Source organism: Mauremys reevesii, linkage group 11, assembly GCF_016161935.1.
Source record: "Mauremys reevesii isolate NIE-2019 linkage group 11, ASM1616193v1, whole genome shotgun sequence".
NCBI classification, from domain to species: Eukaryota; Metazoa; Chordata; order Testudines; family Geoemydidae; genus Mauremys; species Mauremys reevesii.
The window spans coordinates 71,524,603-71,551,962 of record NC_052633.1 but is presented as its reverse complement, the minus strand read 5'-3'; the positions used below and the strand labels follow the sequence as shown (position 1 = coordinate 71,551,962).

The following is a 27,360-nucleotide window of genomic DNA, read 5'->3' as shown; positions in this document are numbered from 1 at the left end:
AAAGCAGACCCCTTCAGACCTGGTATGGTTTGGGTGGACGGCGTGTTGTTCACCACTAATAATCAGTCAGTCACCTTATAAGCCTGTCTCAGTTAGAGTCTCTGCACAAACTTTTCCAGAATACCTGAGCTTTAGTAAATATGCCAGCATGAATATCCACAGTGATGACATCAGAAAGGTTGTGTTCTTTCTGATGGCATTGTTGGTTGATTTCTGATTCGAAGATTGAATCCTGCTTTGGTCTAAAGGCTTCTACCACCTCGCTCTCCAGCATTCTGTCTCTTGAGTTTGCTCATCTTATTAAAGAGGAAGGCTGTCTTAACTAGAGTTCCTTTCTTGGACTTACACTCATAAGAAAACCACATAATTGGCAATTCTGTTTTAGCAACAAACTCATTCTTCCCCAAAGAGTTGCAGATCTATATTAAAAAGAGAACAAAAATGTGGAAACACACTCCTTAGATACAGAAAGTGACAATTTTAATTAGAAAGTATACTCTTCGCTTTAAATTTCTTTTTCCCCATTCAAAATATAATACATTAATATCAGCAGTTGATTAATAGCTTTGTTGACTAAAACATAATAGTCTACTTTAACATAAGTATCAGAGAGAGCCATGAAGTAGAGGCATATATCAATGAACTTAGATTTTTCTATGATCTTCTTTGTCAGGTTAAAGTAGGTTTGAATTGCAAACATTTATGTAAATACCACTTCAAACCTTGCCAGCAGATATATATATTCTTGCAACAAAAAAGAGCAATGAAAGAAAACACAAATGTCCTGAGTGCTGAGTCGTTATAAAGGTTTATCCTTTGATTTAGTGTATTCTTACTGAGATATATAAGGACTATAATTCACTTCCCCAAGAATAATAAACACAATGGGTGAAATTCTGGCCAGGGACGGATCCCTCTGGGATGCCACTAGAAACACCCCCATAGAATGATGATTCTCCATTTACAATTATTTTTTGTAATCTATCAGTTAACCAGTTTTTAATCCATTTAATAGGGGCTACAATCATTTTGTATAGTGCTATTTTTTTTTAATCAGAATGTCATATGGGACTACGGCAAATGCTTTGCAGAAGTCAAAGTATATTATGTCATCAAAGTTACCTTCATCAATCAAACTTGTAATGTTATCAAAACACAATAGTATTTGCTTGACAAGACTTGTTTTCCATAAAACCATCTTGACTGGCATTAATTATGCTAACACTTTTAATTCTTTACTGATTGAATCCCATATCAGCATTTTGATTGATGTCAGGCTAACCAGGCTATAGTTACCAAGTCACCCTCTTTAGCTTTTCTAAATATTAGCATAACTTTAACTTTTTACAGTCTTATTGAGTTTCCTGAGTGTTCCCAGAGCTCCTTGGCCAATGCTTTTAATTGTCTTGGGTGCAAGTTACTTGGTCCTGCTGATTTAAAAACGTTTAATTTGAGTAGTTGCTGGTTAACATCCTCTCTAGATATTAATGGAATAGAAAGTATTTCACTATCACTATAAGACATGAATATATCGTTCTGCTCCTTCTCAAATACGGAATAGAAATATTTATTTAATACTTCTTCCTTTTCTCCATCATGATTGACACTTTTACTATCCTTAACTAGTATTCGCCCTGCAGCATTGTTTGTTTGGATTTCATTTGTTCCTAATATAATTAAAGAATTATTTTTCATTGTCCTTAACCCTACTGAACATAGATTTTTCATTGATACCTTTAACTTTTCTTATCAATTGTCTGTGTTTCCTGTCAATTCATACTCATTGGTCTCAGCTTCCCAATTTTTTTCATCCATGCAAATTAATATTGAAGTCAACGGGAACCTGGAAGAGTTGAAGGACTGGGCCCTTAACTCTTTTTTTAATATGCTAACACTTTCCTCTAAGGGTCTGCAACATGCTCTGTTTGAAACACACAGCACTAATGAAACCTTATTGCTGTGGGTGAAAGGTGATGGGTTCATGCTAACTGAACACAGAGCTGCTTATTCCCGAAGGCTAGCTGGGATTCAGATATGTTTGTTTTTTTCTGTGTAAACCTACTTCACTAGATTTTCCTGTGAATAAATAAATGAAATGTCTATTTTCAGTGACCTGAGCTCTCCTGTAAGGGGGATATAGGCTTAGGAGTGCATTTTAGTACATACGTTTCTGCATATATACCTATTTCAGCTCGGAGGGCTTGTCTTCACTGCACCAATCAGCTCGTTATTGTGCTCAAGTTATTCAACCTATGCTATACTAGCACAAGGGAGAGTTACCACATTGGGAAACAACACTCAAAATAGGCGGAGGGCTTGGATTAGTGGCACAGAGTGATTGGATTGGCAATTGATGAGTAGTTGTAAATCAAGATGCTGCATTCCCACCTCATCAGCGGCAGCACTCAAGGGTCAATCCATCCTGCCGGACAGGCCAGCTAGCTCCAGCTTAAAGCACCATTGAACTCAAGCTAGAGGTTTGTGTATATGGACAGGAGTTGGTTAAGGGGAAAAACTTGAGTTATAGCTTGAGCTAACAATGCAGTGAAGACAAAACCTTAGATATTATGGTGATGGGTGCCAGCACCAGCCTGGAAGAAAGACATAAAGATGATTTATCATTGCTTGTTTTATAAGACCTTTACATTATTGAGCAAGATCCTCAGCATGTGTAAATTAACACAAGTCCTCAGAAGTCATTGGAGAGATGCTGATTTACATACACTGAGGATCTGGGCCCTTAGTTATTTATTTATTCTTTACAGTTTTTTTGAAGGAGGGGGAGGTGTGTTGGGAAGAAATATAATATTTGTGCCAGCCATTCAAGACTATCTATGCAATGTTTGCCTACATGTTCCATGCACTCCAGAAGTCGAGGCTTCTGAATGAAGAAAGCTGCATAAGGTTGGACATTCATCTGCTTCCTCGTTGATCTCAGTCAGCCATCTGGGATATGCACAGGTATCTTGGATGCTTGGTACCAGCAAGAAGACAATAGGCCATATCCCTGGCTTGGTACAGTGAGTATAGAGAGCGCTCCTTCTTGGCTGGTTCCCCCTCCTTTTAAAAATCTATTTTAACCACTGGTAAATTCAGAGTAACTCCATTAAGTCAGTGGAGACCCTGAAGTTAATGGAGTGCCAAGCTGTGTAAATCAGGAGTGAGTGAGAGCAAATGTGGCCAGATGTTTCTGTATGTTGCCATAAAAATGCGCAGCCTAATCGAGAGTGACAGGCTGCAGGGTTGGTCCCAGAGATGCTTGCAGATATACCATTAAAACAGAGCTAAATTGCACAGAAATCAAATTCAGGGTCTGTAATGAAAGATGAAAAGATCTAAGCAGCAGCAGGTTTTCTTTTTCTAATGTAAATGGCAGGGTGGTATTTAAGCTATGACTGATCTCTAGCTTTTGGCAAGCTTGCGGTTTTCACTCCACTATGATAAAAAAATGTAGCTAATAGGATAAATGTGATTAAGTGACTCTGACAAGCAATTCACAGTTATCTCACATGGAGAAGCACAAGCAGGATCCAGTGAGCATTATTTCGGAATCTACTTTACAAAGGCTTCCCAGCCTTGTTTATACCACAGACCAAATTCTGGTCCAGTTACTCTGGTGTAATCCCAAAGTAACTGTTGAAATTGGTAGAATAATGGTGGATTTAAATTCATAGATTTTGAGGCCAAAAGGGATGGTTGGTATCATCTAGTCTAACCTCCTGTATAACACAAGCCATAGAACTTCAAGACTATGCAAGAACTCAACAACCTCATCACCGAACCCATAACATTACACACTAAGCCCATCTGGAACATAGGAACTGCCATACTGTCTCTGAGCTGTCTGGTCCAGTGTCCTGTATCCAGCTTGGCCAGCAGCACAGATCAGTCTGGCCCTAAGTATAAATTGCCATGTTTATTTGAAACTAGATAAAGCAATGAAGAAAATGGCCGAAAGGTGGCCCAATAACCCAATGGTGCCCTTCTAGACTGGAGGCTGGTGACACTGGAGACTGGGTAGGGATAGATAGACACAGCAGTGCCGTTCACACTCATTTCACAGCAGTGGATGATACATGAGTCAAAACAGGGTAGAGATGAAGTTCTTCCTTTGTCTGTCCTGAGGCAGCTCCGCTAGGCTATTAACACCTGGATTCTGGAACCTTCTGTGAGTCTTCCGGCTCCCAGGTACTGGACAGGAAAATGTCACAGGCATTCTCCCTGGCTGGAGACAGTCTGCTTTGCATTCTCCTCCTAATGATTTTGCCTCAGAAGGCATCTGTGGGCTTGTGTGTCTATTTGGCCAGATTGACAATACTGCAGCTGAAGTCAATAGAATTGCATGGGGCGGGAGGTGTGGCAGAAATTGACCAACTGCCTAGAAAGAGAATGGGATGCATTCATCTCGGTTGTTATTCCCTCACGTTCACTGATGAGAGTGGGCCAAGGTGCTGGGAACGTTAACTATGTAATGAAAGGGTAGGGCACAGCTTCAGTGACAAAACGCTGGCAGATTGTCCCACATTGGCACCGATAGTGGTTGGCATCTGGAAGTGCTTAGATAAGCATTCCCATCAACAGAGCAAGGCAGGGCCGCTAGTTGGACTGAATGGTTATGGGCAAAATTCTGTTCTCAGTAATGCCGGTGTAATGCCACTGTTGGTAATGGGGTTACAGCACTGTAGCTAAGCACCTGTAATGTTTGCACAGCCCTAGACTAAACACTGTGACTAGTATAAGATCAGGTGTTGGTGCCATGTAAATCCAGTAGAGCAACAGATGTCCACATAACTCACTTTAATCTAGACTAGAGGATGGATTTTGAAAATAGCTTTATTTTTCTTCACAAACAACACAGTGTTCCAATGAGACCTGTTTAAATCTCCAGGGCCCAATCTAAAGCCCACTGACATCAACAGGAATCTTTCCAGACAAGCTTTTTCTAATTAAGTTATCAGCCTTATTTCTTAACACTAGCTATTATCTTATTTTATTTTAAAAAAGCCTTAATGTGTCCACAACTGCATCAGTTTGAAAAATAGCAAATATTTGAGGATTCGATACAAAGTTTCAAAGGCACTGAAAATGCATATTGAAGACCGACCGGTGCTTCGGAACAGAGGCGTTATGTACAAAGTGGTCCCTGCTGGACCAATGACTGCAAGTTATTAGAGAGCACTACACCAGGAGCATCTGTACCAAACTAGAGCTGGGTGTGGAATGGTTTTCCTATCCTGTGGAAATTTTTGAGATTTCTAAAAATTTCCTATTTTGCACTGGGATGAAACCAAGACTGTTCTGATTTTTTTTGAGGCGGGGGGGATAGGGGGAACCCAGAAGAAGGAGAACTAGATTCCCCTTCCCCAGAATAGCCTGGTGGTTTAGTCACTCAGCTCAGCTCAGGTATGTGAGATTCAGGTTCAGAACTATGCTCTGACTGATTTGGAGTAAGGACTTGAACCCAGATGAATTCAAGCAGCAGAGTACTCTGGAGTGTCTCTGGTTTGAACCAGAAATTCCATCCTGGACCAGAGAAAACTTCCTAAAAAAAAAAGTTTTTGTTAAAACCAACCCTTTCCCACAAAAAGTTTGTTTTGACAAAGCGGCATTTTATGACAGAAAACCATTTTGTCAAAAAATTCCCACCCAGCTCCATCCCAGGTGTATAGTTGGCATTTGCTCATACAAAATGTGTCCTGTTTCCTCAGTTGGTGGCTACAGAATAATGGGAGTAAGTAACTAACTGAAAACTTTTAGTGCTATTTTAAAAAATCTATCAGCTCTTTTTGATCCAAAGTTATAGCCACCCACCGAGGCACCTCTGTATTGCAAACTGTGTTCTGTTTAGCACAGCATGTGGCGTACAGAGAGGGAAGTTTTGCAAATTAGCCCTAAAAGTTATGAGAATTTTGTAATGCACTGATTTAAGGCCAAACTGATTGAAGACAGTGGGACTATTGTGTGCGTAGAGGATGAGCGATTGGGCCCTTAGAGCTCTGCCAGTCTCATGATACTGTTAAATGTTGCTCTTTCTTTACAAAGCAACCTTTGATTCCTAAAAAGTCAAACAAAAAAACCCCTCACATCCCTGCTCTGCTCTCTGTTCTGGGTGCGTGAGTCAAAATCGCTGAACTTGAAAGAACCCTGAAAAAACAACTGAAAACATGACTAGCGCCAAAGTTACTGTTCTGAAATATTCTAAAAGGCTCATTGGTGATGGGTAGACGATGTAGTTATTGCATACTTGGATTGTTCAGCTGGCTGCGTGAATGAGGGGAAAATGGCATACAGAAATGAAGTAACCTACTAAGGAGGACCATAGCCAAAGATTTGAGGCCTAAATAGTCACATACTGGGCCAGAGTCTCAATTGCTGTAAATCAGCATAACTCCATTGAAGCCAATTTACACCACTCCTTTATGACTAACAGCTACCTGATGGCCATCAGTCCCACAACTGGAGATGACTCTCAGGCTTGGTTGGCTTGGTCCATCCACCCCATTAATAAATAAAAACGCACTCTGGTGTATCTTGTGCAGCTGTTCAGTATCCTATGGTTCCTTAGTAGCTTAGTAACAATACCTAGCCTTGAAAAATGACTTGTTCCTTGCAACCTCAATGGACCTCCCACCACCACCTCAGTTCTGCTGTGTGTCCATCCAGAAGATGGCTGCTCAGATGAGAATTTACTACAGTTTCAGTCAGCCACTAGAAAGGCTTCAAACAAACCTTTATTGCGTAAGTTCTTCTTAGCAGCCACAGCTGGCTGGTGTGGGGCTGGATAGATGCAAGGTAGAAATAAGGGGATATAAGGTTGACTCAGGAAGTTTGCTTTAAGGAAAAGGTTTAATAGAGCCTGGCCCACTATGCCTCTTGGAAGTATTTTTTTTTGGGAGGGGGGGTTGTCCCTGGTCTCATGTATGACATGGGGTGTATGTTCCGCCCACCCTCACATCCATAGGGAATGTTTACATTGTTTCCAGACTGGGTTCCTGGGCCTATCCAGGGCATAAGCTTATGTCTTTTTTTAGGTCGATGAAGAATTTAACTTCATAGTAGATACGTGAATTCTTCACTTTCAAGAAGAGGATGTCCCTTTCCTCCCCCTTCCCCCAGCTCCTTTTCTGGGGATGCAGGCACAGAAGTATACTCCCGCTGCTAAGGTTAATCAGTTTCTTCCACCCAAAACAATCACACAAGTTTATTCCTATTTCAAAAGCGGCAGTGAAAGGATTAAAGTGGTAACGTGAATAAAAAAATCAAGTACATGACACCATAACATTTGAATTGTGTTAGTGGTGGACTATAGGATTTTAGTATCGTGTGGGCTGATGTATATGATATCATTGTACAATGGTCTGTGGAATTTGGTCCCAAGCTTTTAGTAAGTTGGCATGGTTTTGATTTTCTTTGGTTAAAAGCATACAGCACAAAGATTCAACATTAGCCAACATTCAATCTTTAGGACTCTCCTACTGCAAAGTCCTGCTCCTGTAGGTACTGAGCAGCCTTGAGGATGTAATTAAAGAGACAAAACTGTCCCCTTCCTTCACCAAATCTACTTGATTCCTCAAGTATTTTCTCCTGGAGATCTGGTCTCCTCTAGTAGTTGTATGGCCAACGCTGGTGAATTAAGCTGGTCTCTAGGAGCCAGTCTGGCTTCAGTGTCATAAAATGAAGATTTTTGGAGAAGATGAAGCCACCAAGCTGTGAAAGCACAATTGTAGATGTCTCTCTGTCATATTTTTTAAACAGGAAAACATAGAAAACTATTGATTTAAAACAGGGTAGTTGATCGAAGGCACATTTGTTATTAATTGTTCCCTCCCCCACCCACTCATTTGGGATAATTAAGGGCATAAACCTAGCTGGTGATAAACAAGTGCAGAGGACAGTTAATCCTATTTCCAGGACTACCTGTTGGTTTCCGTGAGACAGAGAGCTTGCTGTAGTGAAGAAATTCATCACAGTGAATTCTTATGTGATGAACAGGATCTTTCATTTTACAGATCACGTCCATTTTTTTTTTTTTAAAGAGCTGATGCTCAATGGAATTTTTTTGTATCTGAGGCTGCTTGAAAAGCAAGATATATTTAAAAGCTGGGAGGGGCACACAAGAGAGAAAGATCAATACAACAGAATGGGATTCAAATGGACAAACTGCTCCCGGGTAGCATTGCAGTTACATTTCTAACTGTTATTTATGTCTGTGTTCTGACTCAATTCCCCCAAATGTCAGCAGGCTTTTGAAAGAATTCTCCAATATGAAATAAATAAACAAACATCAGGGCCAGAGTTCTCATTCCAAATCTAGTGGAGAGCATTTGTTTCAGAAGGCCGGCACTAGCCAATAACTATTGACCTACTTACGTATGCATGAAAGGAGCCAAATAGCTATTTGGGATCATTTTCTTAAGTCTAGTGGTCATTACCTACTATATACTGTAAATTCTAACACTTTGCAATCCTCAAGTCACCATGCAGAGCTAGCTAAAAATCCTTCACTCTTAAGTGTTCCATATTTTTCCTATGGGGGTTGTGTGTGTCATGTCCTTGACTTAAAAACAAAGTGGCGGGTGGGGGGGAGGGAAGGAAGAGGGCTGGGGAGGAAAAAATCACACCTGGCAAAGTGCACATTTAAGGGGGGCGGGATTCTGGACTATAGACCAGTTTTTGTTCCACTAACCTCAGCTTTTATCGGGTTTAACACTTGTTCTATTACCACTGAAAATGCATTTTCAGATAGTTCTGTATAATATTGACGTAGGAGGCATCATTAATGCTAAGAGGATGTTTTCCATTGGCATCTGCTATTTTGACCAAATGTCAAGGTTTGACATTTGATATCATTAGCTGGTATCGGTTTATCGTTCAGACTGAGATTTTATTTCTTCTGATCTGATACTGAATTCAGCTGTGACCAGCTGTGTGGCTAATAAAATCAACAGCCAGGTATCTGGCATTCCGTTCTTCATGGGGAGTGTGTGTGCGGGGGGAGTAGCATTTCAGTTAGGATGCTTGCTTCTATCCTTGCCATATCCATATCTTAGTGCTTTCGTTGATGTAGCATTTCTGGCCTATTCCCTTGGGGAAAGAACCACTAAGGCAGTCTCAGTGTGGCTTCCCTTTGCTCTCAGATGAAATATTCCTTTTTGCTCTCATCCACAGCCTCCTGGAGAGCCGGGTCATTTTTCAGCGCAGCGTCTGCACTTTCGGCAAATTCAGTTCCCTTTGCTTCATTCGTGTGGTAGGTGCCCTTGTGCCTGTACAGGTATCGGAGCATCACGATCAACAGGCAGATTAGGACAATAGCCACTGCTGCAATGACACCTAGAAGGGGAGAACCATTTGAATTGCTTAGCGAGCAATCATATACAGCCTACATTTTACACCGGGGCATAATGTAACCAGGGGTATTCAGTAGGGGGGGAAGTATATGGATAATACATCATAATGCACTCAGACACGGCAGGGATGGGGGGTCTATATAAATATCTCGATAGGCAGAATTTCAGCAATCCAGACCTGAGTAAGAGTATTGCAGAAATCCATGCAAAAATTCAGTCTGCTTCCAAATGAATTGGCTAATAATCAATACGTGGATACAAATTCATCCCAAATTGAGAAGAAACAAGGCAATCTAAAAGAAAAAATTGTGTGAGCTGGTTAGCACGCTGGTGCTAATTCAACTTACTTCCAGGTGATTCTGATCATGCACCATGCTGAATGCTCTCAACTCCCTGTGACTTCAGGAGGAATTGAAGACATGGAAGTTTCTAAGGTGGCACCCAGCATGGGGTAGGAACAGACCCCTTGATGTCCCTGCACTGTTCTGTATTTACTAGCTTCCACATCCTGTGCTCTAATTAAACAAACAGTTTCTAGTGACTGGTGAAGTGACACTGGAGATGAGGAATCCTGTGTAGATGCTTGCTCCCCCAGGACTAGCTAATCGCTTGCAATGCCTCTATCTGGACCAGAAATGCTGCTTCCTAAAGGCAACCTGAATGTGCATGTGAAAAAGCCCTGCACAGAACCTGTACTGCTGCAGTTCCTGCTGCAGGAGTATGAAGCCAAGCCAAGCCATGGGGAGCTCTGCATGCCTTGGCACTTCACAGCTCTTCCTTATGCTGTCTTTCTGCAGCACCGTGAGAGCCAGGAAGAAGATGCTGGGGAAGCAGTACTGCCAATCCCAAGCATTCAAAAATCATAAGTCAGACTCCCCCTGCCCCAAATAATGAGACTGGCTTAAAAGTCATGTGTATTTTAAAATAATATATTTGGGCTTTTTATTTGCCTTTTGGGTTTTGAGCCTTTGGGGTGCACTCAGGTCACAGATTAAGCTTTTTCGTGCACCTGGATGGCTAGAAACTTATTTTGTTCTATAAACGATGGCCAAGATTCTCCTGTGTTCACATGACTCCAGGGGCTGGGGCTTTAAGGAATATGCTAAATATTACAAAAGTCATAACAAGACCATGAGAGTTGGCAATACTAAGGCATAAGCACGCTTCACAGGTCTATGAACGATGCAGAGCCACTGGGCAAAGCCCAAGCACGGAAGGTGCAGCCAACGTGATCCTGTGTCTGTCCCACATTCTTGATCCAAGGTAAGGGGCAGGAATCGGCCTCTCCTGAGTTCTGTGCTCACCACCCCATGGAAAGCCCGTTTTTAGACTGTGTACGCAATGTACGAGCTGTATGAAATCTGTACAACAAACACGAGAAAAGCCTGTCCTGCTAGACCAGGAATCAGGTCATGTCTACACAGAGACTTAATGTGTGGCAAGCCAGGGAGCAAAATCTGCCACACACTGTCTTGGCCCTGCTAGCATGGAATAAAAGTTTCATAGTGCTCTTTGATGTACTGCAGCAGTATATCAAACAGTAATACGTCAAAGCACACTATGGGACTTTTAGTGTGTGGTAGCTGGGGCCACACGGCCACTTAGTATACAGCAAGCGAGTCTGCTGTAGATTGACACCCTGACTTGCCACTAGGGTGACCAGACAGCAAGTGTGAAAAATTGGGACGGGGGTGAGGGGTAATAGGAGCCTATATAATAAAAAGCCCCAAATATCGAGTCTGTCCCTATAAAATCGGGACATCTGGTCACCCTACTTGCCATACACGTAGTCTCCAAGTAGCCCTTAGATAAGGATATGAGCAGCATTGATTGTCTTAACTCGCGGGGGGGGGGGGACCCTGTCATACTTACAAATTTAATTTAAGCTAATGTTAAAATATTTTATAAAATATAGGTTGAGAAAAGTGTCTGTACATCCGGGTATAGTGCTTAAATTATCCAGACATACAAAGTTTGTTTTAAAAGTGATAGGAGGCATATAGTGCATAATGCCAACATAGCAAAAGGGTGGATGGGCTTTCCAAGGGTATCACATCATTGCAGAGTGAGCCTGAGCTCACTTGTAGGGACATGAGAATGGGGGTGAGTAATACGAGAATATTGGCATGAAAACAATGGTGAGGGGAGAATTTTGGCAACACTTCCAGGACTAAGGCAGGAGACCATTTTAGTTGTACCTAATTATGTTAACTAGCTTCTCCAGCTTTTATGGTGACTGACGTTACTGCTTTCAGAAAGAGAATTGCTCATGTAAAGAAGTTGAGGTTACAATAATAATGTGATTCCACCAGAGGCTCTCTCAATTTTTTTGGACTACATTGGTATCCCTTGACACAATGGGCTTAAATAGGCTTTAGATATGGCACACTATTAATAAGCCCAGGAGACAAAGCACAATTCAATTTACCTTCCACTGGTTTGCAGGAAACTGAAATTAAAGTTACAGGAGCTAGAACCCGAGGGAAATACATCAGAACCTCACTAATTTGCACTAATGATTGGGATGCCCCTGGTGAATTACTGAAATGAGAGAGTGAGCAGGGAAGTGAACAAACACAATGAAAATCAAAAGGCCAGGATAATGCATTTCTCCATGTTCAGTGCTTTGCTCATTTAGCCTGACAACTGTAGTTAGTTTAAATGTATGAGAGTGCTTGAATAGAACGCTAGGAAATGTGTTGTCGTATATTTTGTAAAAATAATGGGCCACATCACCAGCTGGTATAAATTGGCGTAGCTCTAATCAATGAAGCTACCCTGATTTACACCAGCTGATGAGCTGGCTCAATGAGGTAAGAGTTCACTAGAGTGCCCGACTATTGGTTCTTTGTTGAACTCTGGGGCGAGTATCATCATTTGTGGGACTACAATGTGTGTAACTCAGCAAAGAGCCGATTACTGAGGTTCTGACATGATCTGGAATCTAGACACAGATGGATGTGGAAGGTCATAGAGCAGTTCCTTTCGGAGACAAGAGAGGGAAATAGTTGCCTCATGGCCATACATACCCCTTCCAGATGCACAGGGCCAGTGAAAGACATATAGATACCGGTCGGGGGAAGGCTAAACATCACCATTTCCACCGCCTTCTCTGCTTCCCAGGGATGGATTTGGGGGTGCAGGTGAGTTGTGCTGGAGCACAAACAGGGAATTGCCAGCTCAGTGGCATCCTCCCACTCCAAGACTGCGGAAATTCTGCCGACGTCTCGTGCCGAAGCAAATAAAAGGCCAGGAGGGACCTTTGTGTTCATCTAGTCTGATCTGTATAACACAGGCCAGAGAACTGCCCCAATATAATCCCTAGAGCAGATCTTTTAGAAAAACATCTCATCTTGATTTAAAATTGGTCAGCGATGGAGAATCCACCATGACCCTTGATAAATTGTTCCAATGGTTAATTGCCCTCACTGGTAAAAATCTACACCTTATTGCCAGTCTGAGTTTGTCTAGCTATAGATAATTATCATTAACATATGGACAGCCCCTGTGCATCGAAACCCTAACATCCAGGCAGATCCTGGAATATTTGATTCCCTCCCAGAAAGCATGGCCATTTTATTTAAAATTCCCCTTTATTCTGCACCTGAAACGTGACCTCTCTAATAAATTACGCACAGGCAATGGCAAGTAATTGCTGGTGTAAATGTTGGATTTAAGTGTCCTGATTCTGTTCTCACGTCAGTCTCACATTGGTGTAACTCCATTCACCTCAACGGGGAGTCACTCCTGCTTCCCCATGGCATAAATGAGATCAGAATCAGGCCCCAGGCCATTAGATGTCTAAATTCTATCACTTTTCTCCTCGGTTGGCCACAGGTAAAAAATTAGAGGCTGGGATGAAGCTTCTTGGAAGAGTTAACCCTTCAAATCCTGCTTGGTGGAGAGTGACTCTGTAGAACATAGTAACACCCTGTCTCCTGAGAGAGAGAGATGGAGAGGGGGGGGAGAGAGAGAGAGAGCGCACACTCTGGGATCCTAATTCAGCCATGTATTTAAGCACACGTTTAACTTTACGCATGCAAACACTACAGAAAATTTAAAATTAAGCATCCAAATTAAGTCTGTAATTAAGTGTTTTGTTGGATTGGGACTTTTCTGATTTCATTTTTGAATACCGCATAGAATCTGCACAGCAATGTCTATAAAAAGCTGACCAAGCACGGGATGTTACAGGATGGCAAGAGCCCTGTTTTCTTCTAATGCAGAGGTTCTCAAACTTTAGCATTTTGATTTAAAAGTTTTCACGGACCCCCAGATACCCCCCACTCAGCCATAGGCTCCACCCCCACTCCACCTCTTCCCCCAAGGCCCCACCCCCGCTCCACCTCTTCCCGCCCTTCCTCTTCCCTGTTTCTCTGCCCCCTCTCCCGAGTGCCTTGTCCCCGCTTCTCTCCCTCCCTCCCAGCATCTCCTGCACACCGCTGACAAGCTGTTCCCTGGCATGCAGGAGACACAGGGAGTGAGTGGGAGGAGTTGAGGGAGGGAAGAGGTGGAGTTGATCAGTGGGGCCGGTGGACCCCCGGAGTACCCTCGCGGACCCCCAGCGGTCCATGGACCCCAGTTTGAGAAACGCTCTTCTAATCAAACTTTCAAATTCAGTCTAATACTTACCTCCAATGACTGCCACATCTACTGCCGCTGAAGAACCCCCGAGAGCTCCAGCTGCAAATAGAGTAGAATATAGAAAAGTTAAGTAGATTAAGTGGCTTGGATGATGTGTGACTACAGCTCCCCTACTGAAGGGTGCAATAGTATTTTAACCTCTGTAACATGAAATGTAGAATTTAAATGAGATCTCTGATTTAGCATCAATAAAATATCTAATTAGAACTGGGTGCATGGTAGTGATATCGTATCAATATAATGCTTGGGAAAGAAACAGCCAACACAAATTCTCTTGGCCATCAGGGAAACACACCTACTGTTTCTTATGATCACTTACCTGTAACATCCTCTGATGAATGATGAAATTAAAAATATCTGGGCAGTGTGATTAGTCTTGGAAAGTCAGTATGGGGGACAAAAAAGCGGTGCCTATTTTGGACAAGATTCTCATTTGATATAAATTAGTTTAGTTCTGTTGACTTTAATTACCATTATGTCTCAGCATCATCATTTAAATGTACATTTGGAGGAAAGCCAGACCTGGTGTGAGTACAGCATAACTTCAGTGGAGTAGAACTTTTTTGTACCACATCTGAATGTGGCCCTTCGAAGCCAAATAATAGATTATAACTTCTAAGCAGATAATTTTCGAATTTAAAAGCGTAAGAAGAAGATGACCATGGCCTTTTAGGTATCTGAGATCGGGAATTCGGTTGAAAAAGTCATAAACTGCTGGGAAAAAATAGCATTTACTAAAAAATCCAAACCAACAAAAAAACAAAAACCAAAATCACAGGTGGAAAAACAGCTAATGAAAAGCTGTAGTGTTTGGAGAAAATACAAAATGAAACAATGACGTTTTTCCCTCCTTATCTAATACAGGAGTGGGCAAACTTTTTGGCTCGAGGGCCACATTGGGGTGGGCCAGGTAGTGAAGGCTGTGCCTCCCCAAACAGCCTGTCCCCCGATCCCTATCTGACCCCTCCCACTTCCTGCCCCCTGACTGCCCTCCTCAGAACCTCTGACTCATCCAACCCCCCCATGCTCCTTGTCCCCTGACCACCCCCACCCCTAACTGCCCCCTCCTGGGACCCCCCCACCCCTAACCACCCCCCGGGACCCCACCGCCTATCCAACCCCCTTGCTCCCAGTCCCCTGACTGCCCCAATCCCTATCCACACCCCCACCCCCTGACAGGCCCCCGGGACCCCATGCCTATCCAACCCCCCCGTTCCCCATCCCCTGACCCCTATCCACACCCCTGCTCCCTGAGACTCCCACACTTATCCAACCCCCTGCCACATTCCCCATCCCCTGACTGCCCCCCAGAACCTCCACCCCATCCAACCGCCCCCTGCTCCCTGCCCCCTGAATACCCTCTGGGACCCCTTGCCCCTTATCCAACCCCCCCGACCCCGTTACCATGCCACTCAGAGCAGCATGTCTGGCAGTCGTGCTGCCTGGCTGGAGCCAGACAAGCTGCTGCACTGCTCGGCAGAAGCGTGCAACCCCGCCGCCCAGAGTGCTGCCTGTGCGACGGCATGGGTTGGGGGAGTGGCAGCAGGGGAGGGCCTGGGAGCTCAAGGGCCAGGCAGGATGGTCCCGCAGGCCAGATGTGGCCCACGGACCGTAGTTTGCCCACATCTGATCTAATATGATACTTAATGCAACAGTAAAAGAGAGAAACTGATATTTCCCTATTGGCTTCCTTGGTTGGACACAAGCCAACGTTACCAGGTATGGCTTCCTTGGTTGGACACAAGCCAACGTTACCAGGTATGATTCCATACTCTGCTCCACTGTTTTTAACTCTGGTGTAACCCCACTGACTTCAACTGAATTATTCCTGATTTTTTACTCAGCTCATCCTGTGTTTATTCTCAGAAGGAAATTATTACCGTGCAGGCCTAATAATTAATTTTGGAGGTAAATTTGTAGCAAGCATTTGACTGGCAGCTTCTACAGTCAAGAAAGATAAGGCAGACAGTAGTAGGTTTTAAGGCCAGCAGGGAGCACTGTGATCAGTTAGGCCTTGTCTACATTACCTGCTGGATTGACAGGCAGCGATCGATCCAGCGGGGGTCGATTTATCGCGTCTAGTCTAGATGTGATAAATCGACCGCCGAGCACTTTCCCATCGACTCCGGTACTCCACCAGGGTGAGAGGCGCAGGCGGAGTTGATGAGGGGGCATTAGCTGTTGACTTACCGCAGTGAAGACACCGCGGTAAGTAGATCTAAGTACGTCGATTTCAGCTACGTTATCCCCCCCTTACATAGACCAGGCTTGAGTCTGCCCTCCTGCATAATATAGGCCTTAGAACTTCCCTGAAAGAATTCTTATTTTGAACTATAGCAGATCTTTTAGAGCAACAAACAAGGTGATTGACTTTTGGAGTACTATACATGCTTTGTATAGTACAGAGGCTCCCTTCACGTGGATTGTTGTTGTATTGTTTATATAATTACAAATTCTGTTGGTTGACAAATAAGACAAATTGTATAGGATGGGAGATTTCAGTCCATCAGGGTACAACCCAAGTATCTGGGAAGAGTCTGTTTAGGTGAAGAAGGAAGACACCCAAAGCCCAGGTCCTCCTACAGAAGCACCAAGACTGTGATAGTTCCCAGAACATCCCAGACCTGTGAAAGGCAATGGCAACACATTGGCAGGCTCACTGCTTCCAGCCCCTATATCAGAGCACAGTAGCCTCACTGGAGATGAGGCACATACCCCCACAGCCTCAGATCCTGCCCTCCCATGGAGTTGCACCACTGCGGGGGGGCGGTTTCCAAAGTATCTTAAGGAAGGTCTAGGAATAGGATTCTCCTAAGCACACCCTTCCCCGATCCCATTCAAGCTGTGTGCTGATGACGGGTTTACCCCATTCCATGCAATCTGCACACTCCAAATCCTCATGGCTCAGAACAGATCAATTCCCTGTAGTACCCAAGCATTGGGGTTCCTCTACGTCTGGGTCTGTGGGAGGCCACACCACCTCACTACTCACCAGTCCATTGCCCACAATGGGGAATTAGCGGGGTGACGTGTGAATCCTGAAACGTTTCCCTAGGTTACTGCAATATCAAGCTACAAAGGGATGCTTCCAAATATTAATTCCAGATCAAATCCTCCTTGCTTTAATTATAAAAGTATATGAGTAGCTCTCCATCATTCCTGGCATTCCCAAGGGCCCTTCTGATTCAGATAACAAGCAGATGCCTTATCTCCAGCCCTTGACACAGAAGTGCTTTTTGATAAGGTATCTCCGTGTTAAGATTTAATTTTGACATTGGACTTTTTAAGCTTTTGGAAGAATGTGGGCCAGATCCTCCACTGGTGGAAATCGGTATTGCTCTGCTGAAGTCAGTGGAACTATGCCAGTGAAAACAGTTATACGTCTATAATCACCACAGCTCTCAATGATTGCCAATAGGAGAGTCTCCACGTTTGCATTAACATGTCCTCCTCCCACAGTTATCCTTTCATTGGGTAAACTGGAGCTGCGCCAATTTATACAGCAGTAGAGAATTTGGATTAGAAATTTGGCCTACTTCCCTCCTCACTCACACTGGTGTAAATCAAAAGTAACTTCATTGTCGTAAATAGGCCACTTCCTCAGCCGAGGATCTCAGCTGGCAGCTCAGTGAACAAGCATGTAAGAGAACTACCAGACCTCATAGAATCATAGAATATTAGGGTTGGAAGAGACCTCAGGAGGTCATCTAGTCCAACCCCCTGCTCAAAGCAGGACCAACACCAACTAAATCATCCCAGCCAGGCCTTTGTCAAGCCTGACCTTAAAAACCTCGAAGGAAGGAGATTCCACCACCTCCCTAGGGAACCCATTCTAGAGCTTCACCACCCTCCTAGTGAAAAAGTTTTTCCTAATATCCAACCTAAACCTCCCCCACTACAACTTGAGACCATTACTCCTTGTTCTGTCATCTGCTACCACTGAGAACAGTCTAGATCCATCCTCTTTGGAACCCCCTTTCAGATAGTTGAAAGCAGCTATCAAATCCCCCTGTCATTCTTCTGCAGACTAAACAATCCCAGTTTCCCTCAGCGTCTCTTCATAAGTCATGTGCTCCAGCCCCCTAATCATTTTTGTTGCCCTCTGCTGGATTCTTTCCAATTTTTCCACATCCTTCTTGTAGTGTGGGGCCCAAAACTGGGCCAGTCCTCCGGATGAGGCCTCACCAATGTTGAATAAAAGGGAACGATCACGTCCCTCGATTTGCTGGCAATGCCCCTACTTATACAGCCCAAAATGCTGTTAGCCTCCTTGGCAAAAAGGGCACACTGTCGACTCATATCCAGCTTCTCGTCCACTGTAACCCTTAGGTCCTTTTCTGCAGAACTGCTGCCTAGCCATTCGGTCCCTAGACCTGCTCTATTAATAGGACTGAGGGCATTATACAAAGTTACCATGACTGGTCGAAGTGTTGGGGCTGATGAGCCCAGTGGGTTTGCACTCATGAAATGAGATGACCTGCTCCGAGTCTGAAAGAGAGGTCAGCTGGAGCAGCTGTAGAACTCTAAACTGCCTCAGCTATGCACAAGAAGTATAATCTGTTACTATTGGGCTGAATTCCCTACAGTTGCAAAGACTCCCATGCTCTTCCAGGAGTTTTTGCCTGGGTAAGGACTACAAGGTGTGACACGCTATGAATTCTTTATTCCATTCATCTGCAAGTGCAGAGGACTCAAACGCCAGTGTTTCATGAGTCTTTTTGTCGTGTCCATTTGGTTATTTTCCTGTGTTTCACAGGGGAGACGTTTTCAGGTATTGCCTATTAAATTGCCCCTGCAAAAATGCCTCCCATAGTTACGCTGGCTTGCATGTCTGTTAGGCTCAATCTGGCCCGTTATGTGTTATCTAGCACTGTAACCCAAATACTGCAGCTGGGCACCGTACAGCAGCATTGGTTATTAAAACATACAGAAATGAAGAGAGCTGGACAAGCTCCTGTTCTTCATAAAATTTCCTACCCACCCCAATGTATTAAACAAATCAAGACAACAATAAACAAACCAAACAGCCAAACTAAATGTTCAGCCAAAGGCCAGTATCTTTGTTGCATTATATGAAACTCATCACATTCCGGCTCTGAGGGATCAACTTTCAGAAGCAGGGTTTTGCAACAGATAAGGCTTTGCTGCCAATCTCATCAAGCCACGTCCCAGAGACAGACAGAGGCTTTGTCCCAGCAGACCTCAAATATCATCATGGAACATAGGGGAAGGGAGTGACTTTTTGAAATATCTGGAGTAAGACAGTGGGAAATGGATCCCAGTACATGGAGCAAGGATCACAGTACATGGAGCAAGATTATATCAGTCCACAAACACAATTCAGTGATTACATTTTAATCCATGCACTGATTAGGGGTCCCAAAAATCTACAGGGAATGTTGCAAGTCCACATAATGCCCCTGAGGGTTAGATATTGCAATTGGATCTTTTGTTTAGCAGTGTCAAATTGCTGGATACTTTCTAATCTATCAAAGTTTGCTCTTCCAATAAGGAAACAGAAACAATCCCATGTGACTTGTGTCCAATCACACAGCTCCCAGAACAAATTCCAAATATCAAATAAATGATTGCAGCAAAAGGCGTTCAAGGAATCCATAGGTTGAAACATGTCTGCACAAAGCATCAAACAAATGGGATTGATTCATAGATATCATGCTCTGTTTAGGTGGACGGGAGAGAGTCCAAACTGAATGGATTAGTGGCTTGAAGTGAATAATTCAACCAGCTCTGAATGTAAATGAAAGCAGGATTTTTCCATTCTTAATACATGGATCCCTGTTTCCCATTTAAGACTTTTATAGATTGATAGGTTGGAAGGCCAGAGCATTTAATCTGACCTCCAGCATAATACAAAACATCAAACGGAACCTACTAATACCAGCATCAAGCCCAATAATTTAAAAGACTATATCTTTTGTTGTATCCCATTTTGTTCTAAAGACTTCAGCTGGGATTTTCGAAAGAGCTCAGTATTCGACTAACTTTGCGACCATAGAAGTCAATGGAAAAGTACCTAATTGGCTTCAGTGAGAACATGTTAGTGAGGCCAACATTGAGTGCTGTAGAAAATTCCTCTATCAAGTGAGGAAGAATCTATCCCTGGTCCAATGGGTAATGACTCTTGGTTATTATTATAATCTTTCTTCTCCCATGAACTCTTCTTCTCTTGTGTACCTTCCTGCACTCAACAATCTCTTGAGCTCCAAAAGTAAGTCTCTGAGTTAGCAGGACTCTATTATCATCACCAATGCAAAATCCATTCTACCAGTTAGTTAAGACCCAAGAAGTAACACAGTCTTAACGTATACAACAACCCATTGTTTATGCAATTCCTGTACACCCTTCTTGCCCTTCATGTTTGTGTCTTCCCAATACATCACATTCATGAGAAAATCATTAATCTATTAACCTTAGTTTACTGATGTAATTTGCAAGCTACAGTTAAATCTGGTTTACTGAGGTTCTATGTGTAAGAACGAACAGAGCAAACTTCCTTTAAAAATCTCTCCAAGCAGCCTCTGGACTTGTTTTGTGAAATATCTGTTACATTAGCTATATGCCTTTCTAGAGTTAAAAATCTTTATCCATCATGTGTTTAAATACTTTCTACTAAGCATGTGCTGCCCCACTGGAGCTGGCATCTCCTTTCATGAAGGGTCATCAGTCTAAACTCATCAATCTGACACTCTCCGTTGAAAAACCCATCACCATCTCCCATTAGATAGTGAAACTCATCAGTGCTGCTCTTTGAAAATTAAGGAACAGTATCTCATCTGTCAATCTGGACAGGAGACAGAATAATTTGGCTTCCATTTATATGCTAAATTATTACAAAGATAATAGCGGGGTGAGGGAAAAAACAACAAAAACTGCATGATCGTTTAAGTGGCAAAATGGGTTGCATTTAGAATTCACGATAAAAATGTAGATAAGCATGTGATTTGTTTTAAAATTAAAACACATACAGCCCAATCTTGTTCCCTGCCAACTCAGTGGGTGTTTTGTCATTGACTCTGAAAGGAACAGGATCAGACCTTTAAATGTTTGGGGATGTAAATGCTTAATGGGAAAATACCAAAATGAAACAGGAAGGAGCTGGCTATGTGAGAATGTTTTCTCAGCTAATGTAGTACAATGAAGCGACGGGGTGTTCGCAGAATTAGTATAATTATGTTAATTGAGTCCATACAATCTCAGCAGTTCACCTTTTGAATCTGAATTGCGGTGGAAATGTCTGAATTTATTTCCTATCCCACAAAACAAGGTCTTTTAGACTAAATATCCTCACATTTTATAGATTAAAGGAGAGCTTGCAACAATTAAAGGTAGCCAAGACTGCCTGTGTGTCAAAGAACTCATTATCCATCTGGGATCATCTATTGATTGTGAAGGTGAGGCAAACTTGGTTCTTTGCCCCCTACATGTAGACGCGGAGAGTAATTTTTAAGTACTTGTGCTATTTAGTGGGGGCTGGCTGGACACCAAGAGTGCTAATTGTGGTCACAGTGAAGAAAAGAGCAGCCATTGGGAACAGCAAAATAATACCACTTCCTTAATAACTTTATGGAAAGGAACAATATGAAGGTCAGGTTAAAAAGGTAATAATTGGAGATATACCAATCTCCTAGAACTGGAAGGGACCTTGAAAGGTCATCGAGTCCAGCCCCCTGCCTTCACTAGCAGGACCAATTTTTGCCCCAGATCCCTAAGTGGCCCCCTCAAGGATTGAACTCACAACCCTGGGTTTAGCAGGCCAATGCTCAAACCACTGAGCTATCCTTAAGCATGGTCACAACTCAAAGCATGTGAGTATCCCCATTGACCTCAATGGGACAAGCAATGTTTTTCAAGTGAAGGATGTGTGGGTATTTGATTAGTTGGGACCTAAGCGTGTCATCCAGCACCTGTTCAAGTCAGTGGTAAAGGATCAGGCAGAAAATTGGCAATACTGAGAATTTAGGCTTCATAAATGTCCCTAATACAGCTGGGTGACAATTTTTACATTTTGTAATGAAGAAATAAATTGTGAAGGATAAATTGTTCACAACACTTTTTCACATGTATCAACCCATTCTACTCATTAGGTACCTGTGCTCAAGGGACATTCCTGAGCATTGTCCTAGGACATTGGTCAAAATAAACACACAAAGAGTCAATCTCTGTTACCATGTTACTAGGAACTTCATTAGAATAAGACAAATAGTCATATCCCTAAAGCCATTGTGTCTAGCTGTGTCACTGTAGAATTTCTGCTAGAACCAAACCCAGCTGCCCTCCTGCTACAGGTATAAAGAAATTGCAGTTATCTTCATTGTCATCTGAATGTCAAACAATAACATTAGGAAAAGAGGCTGCTTGTACATAGAACTGGAAGCTTCGTATCTCCGCATTGACTGATATTTTCAGTGTGCTTACCATGTGCTTCCAGGTACTGAGAGCCCTCCAATTGCTGTGGCATCTGCTATGTTATTTCCACACAGTGTTATGCTTAAGTTTTCTCAGAATATTATCCTAAACTCTGCTGGATTCCTGTGCAAAATGAGATGGGGCCGTGGGGACAATGAATTGCCAGTGATGTTGGATTTTGTCCAGCTGTTATAACATATTGTGTGCTTTTTACTCCACAGACTGGTGCTAGTGTAACCCCTTTGTGTTTTTTTCTGGGGAGCCTTGGAATTTCAGGGTCTTGGGTTGCTCCTTCCCCAAGCCCTGTTGGTGTTTCCCTGAAGCTTCCTAATGGTCTGCTGCAATCTCTGAGATACCCTTGCATGATCTGTCTTGTTTTGGCAGTCCAAGGCATAGTGACCATCTCTTCCACAGTTATAACAGAAACCTTCTCGCTATCACCCCTTCTGCTACTCTCCCCTCTTGAGGATGGCACAGTATGTCCCTGAGCCTTCATCATGGCCACTTCTCGGGTCAAATCTCTCAGTGCTGCTGCCACTGATGGGGCGTCTTCCATCTCTCCAAGCACTGTGGTGGTGTGACTCGCTGCCATCTTCGGCTGCACCACTGCATCCACTTGCAACCATCGCTCCTCCTCTTCATGTATCTCTCGAATGAGCTTGTGGAATGGGGGTGGGTTTGGGGCCTGCTCCCTCAGCTGCAGTCGCCACAACATCAACCCATCTTGTCGGGTGCCCCGAAGGATTTGGTCCAACCGAGCGGAATCATTGCGCTTGGTGGGGATGCCCTCCTTCCGCACTACCTGCTGTAGCAAATCCTCTAGTCTCCTGATGAAATCCGACAATCGTTCGTGGGGCTCCTGATAGGTATGGCGGAAACAATAATACAGGTCTTCACTGCAATCAGTAGCACCGTAGACACTCTCAAGAGCAGTTAAATAGTCTTGCACTGTGGCAGCTGGTTGTGAGTCTTTCAGGGCTCGGATAAGTCTCATGGCAGGTCTCCTCAGACTCTCAAGCACACGTTTCCGCTTCTCAGCATCAGAGCATTCCCACTCTTGGACAAGGGACACCGTAAGTGTAACTTTAGCGCCCTCGTGGACAAGACGGAGTCTGCTCTGCAGGCAGCTCTGGCCAAGAGAAGGCGCGCGCAGGAAGGCAGCAGGAGAAATCCCTTCCACCCCAGGGGCGCCTGTTCCAAACCCCCCAGAGTGAACACACACCCCCACAGGAAAAGTACAATGGATATAACAAAGGGAGATATGTATTTACAGAGGGATGAGAGGAGAAAAAAACAAGGGGAAAGACAGGGGGAGCAGTAAAACAGGGTTGCATTTAAACCAAGGCCCCACAGGCCCAGTGGTAGCACAGTCTGGAAGGGCAGACACTGAGCAATGCGTCTGCACTCAGAGTTCGGGAGTCCTGGGCAAAGTTCCAGTCCCGTGGTGAGTCTTGGGGGCTCCTGGTCGTCTTTGGCGCCAGTGAACTTTCCCCAGCAAACCCCTCCGGTGCCCTCTTCTGCTGCTCTCTGCAAAGCCCCACGGAGCAACCCCCTCCCCACTTAACTAGCTACAGCCTCCATCCTTGTTCCGAATGCAGAGTCACAAGCCCCAGTACTCACAGCCCCACCCAGCTCTGGGCAGACGTGATGCTGGGTGCAGCTCCGGCCTGTCCTTCTCGGGTGATTCCTCCCTGGCACAAGGCTCCTCCTGGCTCCTGTCCTGGGCTGTCCCCGATCGGCTGCCCTGGCCTTCCCAGGCTTCAGGCAGGTTCTCCCTGCTTCACTTCTCCAGGGCCTGCTGGCTGCCTCTCTCCCTCCCTGGAGCTCCAGTGCCGCCGCGTGGAGTTTCCCTCCTTTTTTCCTCACTCTCCCCCTCCCCCCTGGGAAAAAGATGTAAAGGGGCCATGCTCTCTAACCCCCAAAGGGGTTACATTGTGAATGCTAATCCCAGAAGTGCTACAGTGGCCTGACACTGGAGAATGGTGGTGAGCTGGGTTGCTGGGTACTCTCAACCACATTGGCTTCAATGGGAATTAAAGATGTGTTGAACCTCACAGGTTTGGGTAGGTTTAATGCACCCAGTCCTGAATTCCGACCTAAAAGCCTATCCAATGCCCAGTGAAGGACTTCCATTGACTTCAGTGGACTTTAGATCGGGCCTTAAATTCTGAATACTCAGGAAGATCTCCTGTTGACATCCAAGGGTGTTCTGCGGGAGTAAGGGAATGGCTCAACATATGGTGTGTGTGTGTGTGTGTGTGTGTATACTTCACAGCCTATATGACTACAGCCTGTAGATAAAACAGAGGTCCTGTGGGAAAAATAGTATGTGATCATGTAATTAAAGACTGTTTCATAATGCATACACGGTGGGAGCAGAATTGAGGTTGCACAGGCTACCTTTAATTATGGCATTTCCTAACTTGTAAGTACATGTCTTTGCAACTTTAACATTCTTTTAACACAGAGTTTTGTTTTTGCTTTATTTAGTTCTTGGTTTTGGTTTTATGTAATATATCCTTGGGGGACTAGTATAAAGAATGAGAATTGTGAAGATGACATCAAAAAAAGACTCGGTCTAGCCTCTACTACATTCGGAAAATTCTGCAAGATCTGGAAGTCCAAAGACATTTCAATAAAAGCAGAGCCCTGTGTATATGAGACAACTGTCATGCAGCTACTGCTGTCTAGGTCAGAATGCTAGAGTATGAAGAAAGCCGATGACCAAAAGATTTTGACTGCAGAAATGAGCTGGCTGACAGGAATGCTGAGAGTTTCAAGGCTGCAGAAAATAAATAATAAAAAAAAGAAGAGATAAGAAAACAGGAAAGAAATAATGCTGTTATAGGAGATTCAAGAAAGAGGGACACATGTCAAGAGTGGACCCCTAAGGGGATACCATAAATAGCGATGCATGTCAATGTGCAAGGAACTAGAAATAGAGGAAGACTGAGGATGTGTTGGGTAAACATGGTGAAAAATGACATGGAACAAAAATGATTAAAGATCAATGAAGCCATGAAGCTAGTACAAGATAGAAAGCGGTGGAAAAGCTTAATTTGTTACTGTTGCTGTTGAGCTGATGGATGGGGATCAAAGAGAAGAGGAGAAGATATCCTCCTTTTGTTCTTCTGGCTTATTTAAAATGCATCAGCGCTCAAATGGTCATGATAAGAAAGATTTTAAATAATTCCAGCAAATGCATTTAGCAGCATCTTTAAAAGTAACATTGACAATCAAGGAAATAAAATACGAAGGCTACTTTAGCAAAGGGTGATGAATAAAAATACAGAACTTGTCCTTGTGCTCAACTTACAGGTGAGCCCTGGAAAAACCTAGAACCTGATTGAACATTTGTATACATGTATTCCTATAGACACGTATGGAAATCTTTCTATTAGACTTCAGTGGGCATTGGATCAGGCTGCTGGTGTGTATATATAAAGCACAGTAGCAGCTTTGCTAAAATATGCTCTTTGGTTCACCCCCATATAAGGTGATCAGACAGCAAATATGAAAAATAGGGACGGGGATGGTGAGGGGGAATAGGAGCCTATATAAGAAAAGACCCAAAAATCGGGACTGTCCCTATAAAATCAGGACATCTGGTCACCCTACCCCCACAGTTTGTAGCGGAGCAGACCCATAGGTGATTACTCTTGGGAACAGGAATTTTCCCCCTTCCGTGTTTATTTTAAATGAAATTGCATTCAACTACTCCCATGTCCTGCGCCAATTCTCGCCTCAGGCCATGTCTACTAAAAACATCACAAGTGAAATATCAGGATGTCTAGCATATGCTCATTAGGGACATGAAACCTTGTCCTGAGGTGCTGACAAGCATAATATTATTAATGAAGATATCTGTAGTGGAAACAGAAGCTTCTGATTTTTTCAGTGTTGAACATATGAAAAGGAAAATAAGACATTCCAAGACACACTGGAAACTTACAAGGCAAATAACAGCTTGAAGTAACAACATTCTCATTTTCCAAGGCTTTGGTAAAAAATGTGCAGATTTCATTTGAATGTCTGCTGCATTTGAAAATTGCTTTGCTGAATGGAATTAAAAAGAGGAAAAAATAAACCTTTTATTTGACCTTTATTAGCAAAACTTCTTTAACATCTATCATTTATTTGAATCATCATATTCAGATTGTGTGATAATTATTATAAAAGAAAGGCCAACGTTAATATTTTTCTTGGAAAATTGTCTGGTACTAGCTGTTGAAAACATTAGCAGTGCTGACCTTAAAATCCTATATCTGCAGCATATATTGGAAGATTTTCAGTGATGGCCTTGAATTGTTGTGAGCACTGTTTTACACCCACAAATAATTTCCTACCCTTAACAATTTGCACGTGTGAATGGTAGCACTTCGAGAGCGAATTACCGTGTACTTCAAACACCCAATGAAGTCAGTGGGAGCCTCTCCATTGGCTTCAGTGTTCATTCATTTTGGCCTTTGTTTGGGTGCTTACATAGATAGACTTGGGTGCCTAAATCTGGCTTAAAAAATTAAAGTGGTATTTATGGAGGCAAAATTATGCCTTGAAAATTAGAGGGTGGGTAGCGTCCTAGCTGGAAATGAGCTCATAAAGTTTAAAAATCTGAGCAAAGAGAGATTTAGGGTAGTCGATTCCTGTTTCAAAGGAGGGCAGATTCAAGTGCACTGGGAAACTTTTTGTATGCAGCAGCAGGATCCATACAAATAGTGTGGCAGGCTAGGTAGGAAACTTGCCACAAACTTAAGTGTTCTTCTAGATAAGACCCAGGAATCATCTGGGAGTGCACAGAACTCTCAGCATTCTAAACTATTCACTCAGGAGTAGGTGGAGGTCATGCACTGGATGGTGAAACAAGTTACGTCACTGCCTTCAACTGCGGCTGTTTGGGAAAACAATTCAGAAAATGTTCAGTCACTTCTACTCATGCTGAGTA

The 27,360-nt window shown here is 43.4% G+C and overlaps 1 protein-coding gene across 1 annotated transcript in view; it reads right to left on the bottom strand.

Moving 5' to 3' along the window:
- Window positions 1–4,815: 4,815 nt before the first annotated feature.
- GYPC (glycophorin C (Gerbich blood group)) overlaps window positions 4,816–27,360 on the bottom strand; it is a 39,878-nt gene continuing 17,333 nt past the window's right edge. The window contains exons 2-3 of the mRNA XM_039494313.1: window positions 13,980–14,030; window positions 4,816–9,330 (exon numbers count right to left, since the gene is read on the bottom strand). Of these exons, the coding sequence (XP_039350247.1) occupies window positions 9,134–9,330; window positions 13,980–14,030 (248 nt within the window). The 3' untranslated portion in view covers window positions 4,816–9,133. The remainder of the gene's footprint in view (window positions 9,331–13,979; window positions 14,031–27,360) is intronic.